The sequence below is a fragment of the Molothrus aeneus genome, chromosome 1, assembly GCF_037042795.1.
Source record: "Molothrus aeneus isolate 106 chromosome 1, BPBGC_Maene_1.0, whole genome shotgun sequence".
Taxonomy (NCBI): domain Eukaryota; kingdom Metazoa; phylum Chordata; class Aves; order Passeriformes; family Icteridae; genus Molothrus; species Molothrus aeneus.
Window position 1 is genome coordinate 19,042,152 of NC_089646.1, and position 13,979 is coordinate 19,056,130.

Genomic DNA, 13,979 nt, shown 5'->3' on the forward strand with positions numbered 1-13,979 from the left:
CAGCCATAATATTGTTTATTATATGTAAGATGATCTTTCCCAATCCTTCAGACTTCAAATATGCTAGGTAGTCTTAAATACTACTACTTCAAATAATACCATCATATTAGTAGTAGTAGTAATAATAATGATAACAATAATAATCATAATATCTTAATATTGATTTTAAAACTGGTTTAGAAGGGTAAAGATCTTGATATGGGTAGTTATTTTAGTTAAAGCAAAACAATTTAATGCTGGCAGACACATACCTATTACTGTCAAAAACGTAAATATTCTGAGAAAAAGACTACTTAGAAAACCACTCTGAGCAATAAGTTTATTAAAAATCACATCCAGAGTTTCAGTTATGCCAATGCTGTACATACTTCATCTAACCTATACATAACTATTTGAAGTTCATTCAAGTCTTTCAATGAAAAATTATCTTCTAAGCTCAAAATGTTCTTGTTATTTATTTTCCTTCTCCCCTATAGGATCTGAAATTAGTATTTCATTTCCTCCAGGGGAAAGAATCCTATATTTTCTAATTTCCTTTTATACTTTCTATGTTCCTCTTACCCTAGTGTGTTTTCTTCAATAGGAAAAAAAAATTCAAGTAGAAATACAACAACACGTACATTGGAATGAAAACATTGAAGACAGAAAAAATTCTCTTTTCCCCCAAATAAGCCTGGGAAATTTTGGGGTAATTTGTGTCAGATTCAGAAAAATATGGTACTGAACAACCAATATAAACACAGCTCTGTCTATAACGAGATACCATATTCTAAAGACACTTCAGTGAAAGTGTGCTATTTGAAATCGAGAACCACAGACAAGTAGACTATAATTATTAGAAAACCTAACTCAAATTCAGCTAATCAGAGACTATCTACAGAAAAACAAGTATCTTAAAGCCTACAAAGGAAGAGCTTTTTGCAAGACTAGACAACAAAAGAAAAACCCATGGACAACTTGCCGAGTAGCGCAAACCAGTACAGTGCTGCCAAGACACTTCATCTGGAAATTTAGATCTTCACATAAATTCTATCAATAGATGTGAATTTACAGGCAGCCAGCACAGAACAGACCCAGCAACAGGATATGCACCAGACTGACCACATCTACATCTGCAGGCAACAGCTTACCCCCACCCTCAGCAGTGACATCTCATGTTTCTATTCCCTGCTTCAAGCCATCTTCAATGAAGCAAGATCACTACTGCCAACATACAAAGAATAACCAGGAAAGATCAACATCTCAGCCCTTGAAGTCTCCAGAAAGTCCAGTAAAACTCACAAGCATTTCCAGCAGCTGTTGAAAATTACTGAACCTCTACTCACACCAAACTTAGGCTATCTATTCATACCAAATGTTTTTATTCTGATATTTTACTGATCATTGCTTTTGTGCTTTTCCTTTAAAACCAATTAAGTACTATGAAAATTCCCATTAGAGTTTCTTTCTATTTCAATATCTATGCTTTGTAATACTTGCCAGAGTCAGAAGTTCCTTTTTCCCCTGCTCAGTACAGCAAAAAGGATGAGCTGCTTTAGGAACACATGGCCCAGCCAAAGAGACTTCTATCTACAAAACCAAACCCACACTTCTTTATCAGTTTCTAAACTACAGTGGGATAGCAATACACTTTATCAATATTCTCAACCTACAGTATCTTCAGACCTTATAAACCCTACAGAAACCTTATAAACTCACAATATACCCACCTTCACTATTTTGATCTAAATTACTCTATAAATGATAGCTTACAACCATGGCAGGATTTGAAGCAGAAGTCAGCAAGGAGCTAACTACATAATTTTTCAAATATCCAAAAAGAGACAAATTAAAGTTGCGATGTTTCACTGTGATTCACACCAGACTCCAGTGTTCATAAACCACAATGGAGAACCAACAGGAATCGAAGCATCTTCTGCCACATCCAAGAATCCCCAACTGGCTGACATCACTAATAGAGCAAACGAATGCCTGCTGTCAGCACTTCTCTTCCAAAGTGCTATGTTCTACAACTTGACAACTTAAGAAATTAAGTCATCTTCATCTTCAAATAACCATTTCTCGATGCTGACAAATTTGCCAAATCTCTGCCCCATCTCTATTCAGTCATCTGTCCCAGGAGAAAGAAAGAACTTTTTCTTAAAGCAGACAGTTGACAGGTAAAAGAAAAACAGACTGACTACCTGAAGCATTTTGGGGTTTATACCTGGATAAATTAAAGAGACTCAAGTTAGATCTTTTTATCAAGGCATCATATTAAAATATATGCAGATTCGGTTAGCTCTGTCAAAAACATCTACTACTGATAATAAATTTGTAGAATATGACAAGAAGATTAGAAGCACTCAACATGCAAATCAGCATTCTTAAAGACCATCCACTCAGTAAGTACTACAGGTCATACTTAGTCATATTTTCACTCACTGTATGGAAGAGAGATAATGTACAGTACAATGTAACATAGTGATGACACACAAGGTGTAGCATGGTCTGGCTACTCCAACTTTGGAAGTCCAAAACCATAAATCTCCTACCATTTATTCAAGATTAGTAAGTCCTGCTAGATGTTGCAAAAATCCAAATTATAAACATATATAAAGTTTTAGTTTCACACACTGATCTTCAAGATAAAGCATCAGAAGGCTATGAGAAACACCTCTCACATTTGGCTGCACATCCAACTAAATATTCAATTTTTTTAATCAGCCTGAAAGTATGCAACTAACCCAATTCAATCTACATTAAGAAAATACAACATGCAATGGTTCATTTCAGTGTTCTTCTGCAACATCACAGCTTTATCCTAAAAATTCCCAGCTATAAAATGTTAGCATCAATTCTAAGCAAGGCTTCTCACAAGCTGAGGAACTCCTTGCTTACTTTAGAGACTTCTTCTGCCAGTGAATACAATGAAACAAACATTCATAAAACATTTTTGCATAAGGATTATGCAATTCCTGTAAGGGAAAATGTTTTGTTCTAGCCTCACTTTGGTTAGTAATTTTGCCAAAGAACCTTTAGACTATTTACTGAAGTACCTGTTATATTGACATCTATGCTAAAAAATTTTCGATCAAGTAGTACTTGAGTGATGCAACACTGTTTTAAAGCCTGAATACTCTATGTAACCATGATTTGCATAATGTAATTATAAACTACTGCACAAATTACATGTACATTTCAGTAAACTAGCTAATCAAAAGTAGCAGACCTTTTCTCTGCTGTAGGAAAGTGTTTCAGATAAGTTTATGAAGTCATCTGTGTATTTACAAACCAAGTAACAAGTACACATACAAGCAGGGAAAAATACAGCACACACACAAAAAAAGGAAGAAAACAAAAAAGCATGAAGGAAGTACAATCAGAAGTGGCACTTATACTCCCACTTTGATACGTTGGTGAAGTACACAGAAAGTACACTGCACTTCTGCAGCACCTTCTGCACTTCTTGTACTCCTAACCTTGAAGACCAGCCACTGTAATGCTAAACAATTCTGTCATCTTTTAAGTTGCAACAAGGTTTTAGGTCTGTATTCATTACATACACCAACAAAACAGGAAAGAGTATTTTCTTGGACTCATGAAATGCAAAGCAAACAACACTCACCTATATATGTAATGGACAAGAAACACACATCACTCAATCAATAGTACTACAAAATAAAAATTTTCCCCTTCACCACAATCAGAACAACACAAAGTTTCCACAATCATTCCACTTTTGTCCCTAATTCTGTTCAGTCCAAGTTTTGCCTGGTACCTCCCCAGTTATTCTCCTTATCCATACTTCCTTATGCTCCATCTGTGGCACTAAGACACACCATAGTGAGTTGAACCTGGCTGGATAACAGGTGCTCACCAACACTCTCTGTCACTCCCCTCCTCAGCAGGACAGGGGACAGAAATTGAAAAAAAGGCACCTAGGTCAACATAAAGACAGAGAGAAATCACAGGTAAAGCAAATTCAAGTTGGGGGAAAAATTAACCTATTACCAAGCAAGTCAGAGTAGGGTAATGAGAAAATAAAAACTGAATCTTAAAATACCTTCTCCCCACCCTTCCATTCTTCCTAGGCTCAACTTCACTCCCCATTTCCACTACCTCCTCTCACCCAACAGCACAGAGGAATGGGGGCTGTGGTAAGCTCATCACATGCTGTTTCCTCTTCCTTCTCAGGGGCAGAAATCCTCACTCTTCCCCAGTTCTAGCATGGGGTCCCTCCCACAGGAGACAGTCCTCCACCAACTTCTCCAACCTCTTTCTCACAGGCTCCATTTCTTCATAAGCTGCTCCAGCATGTCCCCCCTTCCCTGGGGAGCAGTCCCATGGGAAGACTGCTCCAGTACAGAACCCCAACAGGTCCCAAGTCCTGCCAGCAAACCTGCTCCAGCCTGGGCCTCTCTCTACTGAAGTCCTGCCAGGACCCTGCTCTAGCATGGGCTTCCCATGGGGTCACAACCCTCTTCAGGTGCATCTACCTGCTCCAGCATGGGGTCCTCCACAGGCTGCAGGTGGGTTTCTGCTCCCTGGCTGGCTTCCATGAACTTCAGGGGTTCAGCCTGCCTTCCCACAGTCTTCACCACCAGCTGCAAGGGAATCACTGTTCCAGCACCTGGAGCACCTCCTCCCCCTCCTTCTTCACCGACCTTGGTGTCTGCAGATTCGTCTCTCTCACACATTCTCACTCCTCTCTCCAGCTGCAGTTTCTATTCAGCAGGGTTTTTTATCTGTTCTTAAATATGTTATCTCAGGGGCACTGCCACAGCTGCTGATTGGCTCAGCCTTGGCCAGCAGCAGGTCTGTCTTCGAGCTGGGCAGGCACTGGCTTCATCAGACACGGGATGTTTCTGGCAGCTTCTCAAAGAAATCCCTCCTGTAGCCCCCTTAGTAACAAAACCTTGTCCCACAAACCCAATACAATATGTTCTCCCTAAGTATCCTTAGGCAGGCTTTTGATTCAAGATAGCCAGCTACAAACTAATATTCAATGCCTTCTAGACCGCACAGTCATTCATAAAAGCCAGACAAATAACAAAAGCACACAGATCAATTTTTCTGTAGTGTGCTCAAAACTAAAGCAGTTCTTCTAGTAATATTTGTTACAATATTCTTAAAGTAGCTGTAGTAATATTCTTACCTAAAGTACCCTTTAAGGAAAAATATGGATACACATTAAAGAAACATTCATTTCAACATTTCTTTAAGAATTATTTCAAGGGATATCTTCAAAGAAACTACACAGTATATTAGTCCTTATTAGGGGGCTGTGGTAAGTTTTCAAATTGAAAAAGTAATTCAAATTGAAAAAAAAAAAAAAAGTCTTCTTCTTCTAAAATAAGGTTAATAAAGTTTCATTCACCTGTACTGTGACCATATTTATCAACATTCATTCTAGTTTACAGATACAGGCATTAATAAATACAGATCCCACTCCCCTGCAGGCAGCCTGTTCAGCCAGAGGTATTGGAGCTCTGATCACAAACATATCTGCATACTGAAAGGCTGCACTCCTAGTTCCTCCTTCTTTGCCTTTTTCTGTTTAGGTCAAAGGCAAGTAATACTGCACCTATGCTTATTTTTACACTACATAAATGCTGGGGGTGAGGAGTGAAAATATGGATACATCAAACAATTCTTATGAGCAGCTCTACAAAAAAAACTTGTAGATGAATGTGATGAAACATTTTTTTTAAATATAATTTGGAGAGAGCTCCAACTCTTATTATATTAACAATTTTTTAAAAAAATTAAAATTCAAAGACAGAGAAAGTCTCTTTCTGTCTCCACACCAAGTTCCAAGAAACACATGTGCAAGCACAGAGACTCCAGCCAGACTGAGCTGTGATCCAGATGGATGCTATCTCAAGTCTTTATGTGGCTAGCTCCACAGGGAGTCAGAGCCCCCTCAGCACATTTCCCAGGACTAAAACCCAGGTGGCTTACTAGACAAGCTGTAGTGTCACACAAATGTGCTGACTCAGTTCTGGACCACGACTGCATTTAACTTCATAAACCACCCCACCAAAAACAACCAAAAAACACAGAAATGCCAAGCAAAGAAAACACCACTGTTATGACATTAATTTGTACCAAGTCCAAACTGATTCTTCCAGATGCAAGGACAGCCCTAAAATATTCAAATTCCCATGAAACAGATCAACAGCAGAGTGATTCTCCTGCAGCGCAAGCAATCCAACCTCACATTTAGCACCTGAGCTACACTTTGAGGTAGTAAAGCTTCCTGGAATTCTTAAGAAAAACTTAAATTCAGTACAGAGACCTCCTGGTCTCTCTGAATCAAGCTGGATTCAGAAGAACAGGACCTACACATAACTAAAAAGCCTGACCAAGCTATCTGCACAAATGGTGAACTCCTGCCTCTATCACACAGATTACTACAGCTTTGTGATGAGTATGAAGAGTAATTAATAGCTGGTAGTAAACCATAAATACATTATCTATTTTTACCTCACTATATACTGTATTTAAATTACTCTTCACATAAGATCATCAAGGAAGATGTTTGACACATAACAGGATTATGGGCTAAAAAGTCTTTTGAAACAACAGTTGTGCTACAAATCCTAAGCTTAGCTCTTTCTTTGGGTACCCGAATTATCAGCCCTTGGACAACACACATGCACCATCCAATTTCTTAAGCCAGGACCCAAAGTCCCTTATGTAGCAGTCCATATATATATACAACCTCACACAGACCTCAAAATTATTTTTTTCTACATCAATATGTACTTGCCCTGCTTTTTGACTCAGAAGTTCAGGTACATCTGAAGACACCAAAAGGGCCCACTATGCAGGGTAGTAGCAGCTGGTGCTGACACAGGCAAAGCTGGGAGCAGTCGGCACCCATTTTGAAGAGACTTGAATTTCAAGCTCACCATAGGTCAGCTAAGATAAATGAGCTGACTTAAAGAAAACTTAAGATTTTTCAAGCAATAGTTAAAAACTTACACAGTGATGTAAAAAGTGTGTACTGGGATTACAACCTTCAATTATGTACTACACAAGCATGATTAAAAAGTAAGCCAAAGAAATTCCAGCCACCTCAATATATCCATTACCCAAACAGTTCAGGTTTATGAAAAGGCACACTTTCTCTCACACACAAAGAAAAACATGACCCTGCTGGAACCAAAACTCAGTATGACTTGTCTGGCATGGAGCAGTGCTTTCCAGCTAGTAACTGACCATTCAGCAGCCAGGACACTGGCTCCCAGCTGACCAACAAAAACATAGAAGTCAACCAGCCACTACTTTGGCTCCTACCCAGCACATATCAGCCTAGAAGCAGCACACAAAAGAAAAGGAACCAGTACACATTGGTGCATAACACTTCATAGTACATGGGAAGCCACCTGTCCCAGTCTGCGGTTAAGTGAACTTCTCTGGTGACCCACCAACTTGCATTATCCTGACTTAGTCCACTTCTCTTCATTGTTAAAGCAAGACTAATTTTAGTGTGAGCAATTAAATACAGCTGCTTATCAGAATGAATATATTTGCCCAGCAACTGAAGCTTAAAAAAGAAAAACAACCAAGAAACACACCCTGAAAACACACAACACAGACAGCATCAGCATGGAAAAATATGCCTTAAGCACAATACTGAGGTCTCTTTAAAGATTAAAAGTAAGCAAGCAGAAGCATAGTCAATGTAATATGGTTAATTTAATTCTGGTTTTGTTTATAGGCAAGAAGGCCACGAGAAAAACTAAAATTCAGTCTCATACGGTGATGGTAAGGATGTTTGCTTTTCTAAGCAAGTGTGTTAAAACTTTTGGGTCTGGTAAACTGCTTACTGTAAAGCTCCAGTTTCCATAGTGAGGTCAGGGCTTGAGTTTAGTTTCTGAATGTAAAGAGCTGCTCCAAGACACCTCAGAAAGAGCCACCATGTTTCTTACTCACTAACATATAAATAGCTGTTAAAACTTCAGCTAACTCACATGCATTCGGTTTCACCTGAGAACCATTTAAACCTACACTACATTACAAATGGAATTTCTTTTTTCAAAACAAAATCAGTAATCAACCTGTTGAACTAAACAGACACTGGTTGGTGGAAACAAGAACAGAATACACCAGGCAGAAAATTCAGCTAGCACTGCTCCTTCTCCACTTCAAACAGCAAGTAAAGTAGTCCATCAAAGCTATTCTCTTGGTAAACTCAAGAAATTATCATAATGCAGAGAGACACTGTTTATTATAGAACTCTGGACAGCTCTCTTACACTCCTCATGTCACAAGAAGCCAGGTTTAACTACATACCAAATCACAAGGATTCCCTATGGTACTCTTGGAAAATCCTCTTGCAGTCACCAGCTCTCTCCTCTGTATTTTTAACTTTGCTATCAACCTGTACACATCAAACTCAGCAACACTAAAAAATGCTACCCTTTAAACTTCACACAGCTGATGGTCTCCCCATGAAAAGAAATAGCCTTTCTTTAGAAAGGGTTTTGATTTTCTATTGACAAATACTTGAAGGGCATACAAAAAGCAATCCCTTCTTGCTCCCACCAACAGGTCTGCTTTGGAAGAACTAAGTCAGTCTCAATTACCCTTGGCATCATAAACACATTAGTGGCAAAAAGTGGGAAAAAACAGATGAATGAGATTCTTTAGACCCGTGCCAAAAATTCATTCAACAGTAAGTCTCACCACCACTGCTATAGCACTTTATATTAGAAAAGGAAATAGGTACAGCAAACAGGTCATGTAAACACACTGATAGTCACTGACAGTAACTGAAAATTTGGTCTCTGACTCCTCATTTGTTTTTAGATATGAACATTAGAAACAGTTTACACACTGCTCTAAGATGCTGCACCACCTTCTCTTCCAATGAATTTTTTTTTCAGAGGCAAAGGAAAGCTTAGTCTTTCTAAATACTCACCTCTTTCAGTTTATCTTTTGTTGGAAGACAAACTAAGAAGTGCCAAGTAGGGAGAAATGGGATTCTCTTTTTCTAAAATTGCCTGACATCACCCTGTTTCATCTAACAAACATACAAGTCTGACCAAAACAAAACCTCATGTAACCATGGTAAAAAAAAAGAAAAGCATTATCTGAATCCCCAATATCTACCATAAAAGAACCAGAAAAAGCAGAAAGAAAATACTTCTTTAATTCTAAGTATCACAATCCAAGTAAGCATTAGTTTTTGAAATTAACAACACTTCTTCCTGGGAGTGTTCCTAGACTGAAGCTTTTAACTGGCAATTAAGGTTGCTGTAAAAGAAAACTGGATATAGATTTTATTTACTTCCTGTACCTAGCTATGTAAGTGTTAAACTGACAAAATTAACCAAAACCTACACCATGAACCAAAAAAAAGGATTAACACCAACCAACCAAATTAACTAAAAAACCCCCAACACCTAAAAAATAAAAACCCCACAACCTGACACTGTCAGAATATTTCAGAGACAGTTACATATTTCCACTTTAAAAAAATAAGAAGAATAGTAGTCTTTCTGAAAAGCATTTAGAGGAATTACAACAGAAAGCAAAGTTCTCTTCTGCTATTACTGTAACACTTGGGTAAATACTATCCACACAAGGATTGTAACTAGCATTACTTAATAAACAAAACACATACCACTCTGGCTGCTCTTTCCTGAGATTCACACTTTCTGCAAAACCATGGTCCAGTGGGTACTTGAACAATTCCATAGCAAGCTGTTTTGAACAAGACAAAACATTTCAGCAAACATAAACAGCACAACAATATTATTAATATGTTCTAAAAGAAGCTTACTATTAGCTGATCTCACATAATTTTAATTATCAAGAAAGCCAAATTGACAGCTATACATTGCACATTAAATCCTATCACAAAATTACAAGAAACTAAGTACAACAAGCTTAGATTTTAAAAATTATGCAGGATTTGTTCAATGAAAAAAGAACACATTCACTTGAAAAGTAACACAACCATTCAAAAGCAGCAACATTTCATGCGACCTGTTTTGCTATTTATTTACTGCAAAACAGGTGAGACACTTCACTGTAAATGTTGGATGCTTGTTATGAGGGATTTTTTTATGAGAACACTAAAAGTACCTAACAAACCTGAGCTCTTCCTAAGGCACTTATTCATACACTTACTATACAGTTTTCTTACTCTTGTAAGAACATGAACTGGTCTTAAGCAGACAATCCACAGTGAACTGAACAAAGTTTGCTTTTTTACCCCAAAAAATTAACAGGGATGTAAATACAAACTGAACTCAGCATCAGGACTTGGATCAGTTGCAACTTGAGCCAGGCTACAACATAAATCCTTAGGAGAGAGATTTTCAGACAAGAAGATTTATCTGCAAGACAGTCATCTATATTTTTACAGTATGTAAGAGCAACCCCAAGAGTTTGCTACAAAATTCCACAGAAAAAAAGAGTTTAGCAATTTGGTAATACTGCTCATGCTTGAAATGCACACATCAAGCAACCTTAAGAACTATAGAGGGAATGAAAACAAAAGAATACAAGTGCTGTGAGTATACTCTTATTTGTATGGGTGTAGCAAATAACAAAGAACCAAAAAGCCAAACATTTTGCTCAAAGATAATCCCAAAGTATTAAAGGTAAGTCAGACTCAATTCTCAACAATCGTATGTTACTTAAATACAAGAATCAGGTTTAACTGTGTAAGTAGAAAAAAATATGATTAATTTAAAGTTATGAAGAAAGCTGAGATTAAATTAGTAACTTGTAGTTACGCTATACAAATATATTGATTTTGTGATAGCTCAGAGATGAAAAATAGTAATGCAATAGTAATATAAAAACATCTGGCTAATATACCTTCATTTTCATGAAGGAAAGTCAATGAAATCATTTCCTATTATATACATAAATGTAATCATATTAAGACCCATTGTCGGATTTTCAAATACTTTATTCAAGTATCTACAGGCCAAACTATTCTGGTAAGCCCTTTCTACTGTACAACAAAATTCTTTAACATGAGAAAAAAAAAATTGTTCTCGTTGTATCTATAATAACCACGGATGGGGGGACTCTGAATTTCTCTTTAGATATTGAGAGGGAGATTTTAAATGTGCAATCATACATTCAGGTTAGCAAGTGACAGTGCAGAATAGGAAACAAGTATAAAATGCAACTCAGAAACAAGGCTGGCAAGTAGATCCAAAGGCAACATGGGCTGCGCAACGACCAAAGTTGAAGGGAAGTATTTCTGTATCTGCCAGGGTAACAGAGCACACCTGGAGCCTAGAAGAGTCCATCACCCAATCATGCTCTGATATACAGTGATACCATTTTCAGAGTTTTGTTTATACTTCCACTACTATGGAAAGCTTCTTTAAACACATGAAGAGATCTTGTCCTTCATAACTTGCCAATGACTTCACAATTGAAGCTTCCTCAGAACTAAGAATAATTATAATTATTATAGCAGTTAATAAAGCTTTATGGATAATACTGCTGTTTGTACTTCAAATACAGACCACCAGCTTTGACCACGAGGACTACTACATTTACTGCAGAGAGGAGTGGACATGCCTCCTCTACCACCTTTGTTCACATGATGTATCAAATCCAAAATGTAAAGCATCAATGGTACAGTAAATCAAAACACAGAGTTCTTCTTTTCTTAAGATCTCTGTAACAGCTTCTGGATTTAGACTAAGCAGTATTTTGCATACTTCCTGACAGATTCCAACTTAGGGTTGGATATGACTTTAACAAAAAAAATTCATTTTCCTGTACCTGCTGAAGTGTGTTTCTCTATATTAGGAATACTTTCTATAACTGACTTTTGTTCCTGCTATTTCAGGTCCGACTGCTGCTATCATCCAATTCTTTCACTGAAAATATCAGCAAGGTTCTAGATACAAAGGAAGATGTCCAAGATAATGCAAAAGGAATAGCTGTTTCAGCTATGACTTCTAGAAGTAGTCATGTTTTAGTGTTCTTCTTCATGATCCTAAGATCCCACAAGTGCAGTCAACCTACTGGTTAACATTACTCAGCTCTTAAGATGACAGGAAAGCAATTCAAAACCAGATTAACTTCAGAGATCCTGTCAGGTCCCTTCTGTGTTCAATCTAATGTTAACAAAAATAACTTAATTATTTTGTATATCTCCTTAAATTACAACTATTTCTCACTATTTGTCAAATCACAAGGGGACACATACTTGGAACAACCAACTACTATATTACATCATCTTCAGCACAATTTAAGACTAAGCATGAGACACACATTAGTAGCATTTTCACATGCACTAGGCATTCAGATTAATGAATTGGATTTAGGATTTTCTGTCTCCTCCAATTTGTCCACCACCTGTAAGTAGCCAAAAAGGCAGTCACTGAGTTCTCATGACTGCTCAGGAGTTGGTACAGAAAAACTACCATCTTATTCCTTACTTCTGCTACCATAAAGGAAAAGTTATGATGGCTTCCTTTCTTACAATGTAAGCAGCAGAATTGTCTCTTCCTCTGCTCTCACACGAAGGGTCAACTCACTGACAGAAAAAAAACAATCACACATGCCAGCTCCTGAACTGAGCTGGAAACCAACCAACCAGCCTCCACTAAGCCAAACAAATCCAGCATCAGCCATTCCAAACAGCACCCTCCCCTTGCAGAACCACAACAGGAAGTCTCTTCATCTACCAGGAAACATCAGCCAAATAACATTCAAGGAAAGGCAGAGATGAAATCACATGACAGCTAAGTCTTTCCTATGCATCCTTCTCTTCCAATCCTAAACCCTCCCTGTCTCCTGGCTGCCGCTCAAATAAATTTTTCAAACTTGGGAAAAGCAGGGACAACAGGGATCGCATAGGGGAAAAAAGAAATACAGCAAAATAGCAGAATATAGTACAGTAACAAGTTCTGCAAAGACCAAAAGCAATTTTAGAGAGTCTCTGAAACGTTGCAGCTGAGGTTGTTACAGGGTGCAGAGGCACGCTGGGGAGCACAGACACAAAAAACATGCAGGAGAAGAGGAAAGGGTAAAAAAATGGACAGGGGAGTTCTTCCTTTCTCACAGGCTTAATGCAGGAGAACACACTATACTAAGTTTCACGTGAAGGAAAAGACAGACGGGAAGGAGAGAAGATGACAGAGCAAGTCAAACCAGAAAGCACGTGGCCTTAGAAACAGGCAAACAGGCTTCATGGGTAAAAAGAAGGAGCTGGGAGGGGGAGGGAAAAAAGGGGGGAAAAACGGCCGGGGGGTGGGGAGGAGAAGGAAGCAGGCCCAAGGGAAGAAGCCGGGGAGCACCGAGAAGGAAGTGGCGAGGCCGAAGGCCGGAGCGGGTGCGCTGCCCTCGCCTGCCCGCTCACCTTGATGCACTGCGACATTGCAGCCGTGCCCGTCGCAGTAGACGAGCGGGTTCTCGGCCCAGCCCCGCTCGTCGGAGCACACGCAGCAGCCGCCGATCATCTCCTTCATGCTACTGGAGAACTCACCCTCCAGTGACACCGGCAGCAGCAGCGGCTCGCTGGAGACCATCTAAGGGTTAAAAACACCGTCGTCAACACCGCGCACGCCACACGCGCCTCGCCCTCCGCCTGCCCCCTCCCCCGGCGGGGTCTCCCCTCAGTCACTCAGCCGCAGCCGCCGCCACCGCCGCCGCGGCAGCGCTTCGGGACCCATGACCGCCGGCTGAGCGCCTCGTCTCGCCCCCGCCCGACCAACCGGCCAGGCTGTGTCGGTCGGGCCGCAGCGGCTCCCGAGGCGGACGCGGCTCCGCGGGCGGGCACGGCGGCGGCGCCGGCGCGCAGGCGCACTACGCGCGCGCCCGCGGGGCGGGCAGGCCTCGGCCCGGGGCCTCCTCGCGAGGGTTCGCGCGCCGCCCGCGGAACGTGAGCGCCGCCGCGGCGCCCCGAGCGCGCGCCCCCGCCGTCCCCTCCGAGAGAGCGTGCGCGGGAGCGCGCCCGCCCTTCGCCGCGCCCGCGCGCACCTGACGGCCCGCGCGCGCACCCACCT

General features: G+C 40.0%; 1 protein-coding gene across 4 annotated transcripts in view; it reads right to left on the minus strand.

Moving 5' to 3' along the window:
• The window catches only part of MLLT10 (MLLT10 histone lysine methyltransferase DOT1L cofactor), a 123,872-nt gene extending 110,299 nt beyond the window's left edge, over positions 1 to 13,573 (minus strand). For 2 of the 4 annotated variants that reach the window (XM_066552343.1, XM_066552335.1), the window contains exons 1-2: positions 13,334 to 13,572; positions 9,617 to 9,696 (exon numbers count right to left, since the gene is read on the minus strand). In XM_066552343.1, coding sequence (XP_066408440.1) covers positions 9,617 to 9,696; positions 13,334 to 13,502 — 249 coding nt within the window. In that variant the 5' untranslated portion in view covers positions 13,503 to 13,572. Of the gene's footprint in view, positions 1 to 9,616; positions 9,697 to 13,333 lie in introns of those variants that run through there. The other 2 variants (XM_066552360.1, XM_066552352.1) reach the window with 2 other exon arrangements.
• Positions 13,574 to 13,979: the final 406 nt, after the last annotated feature.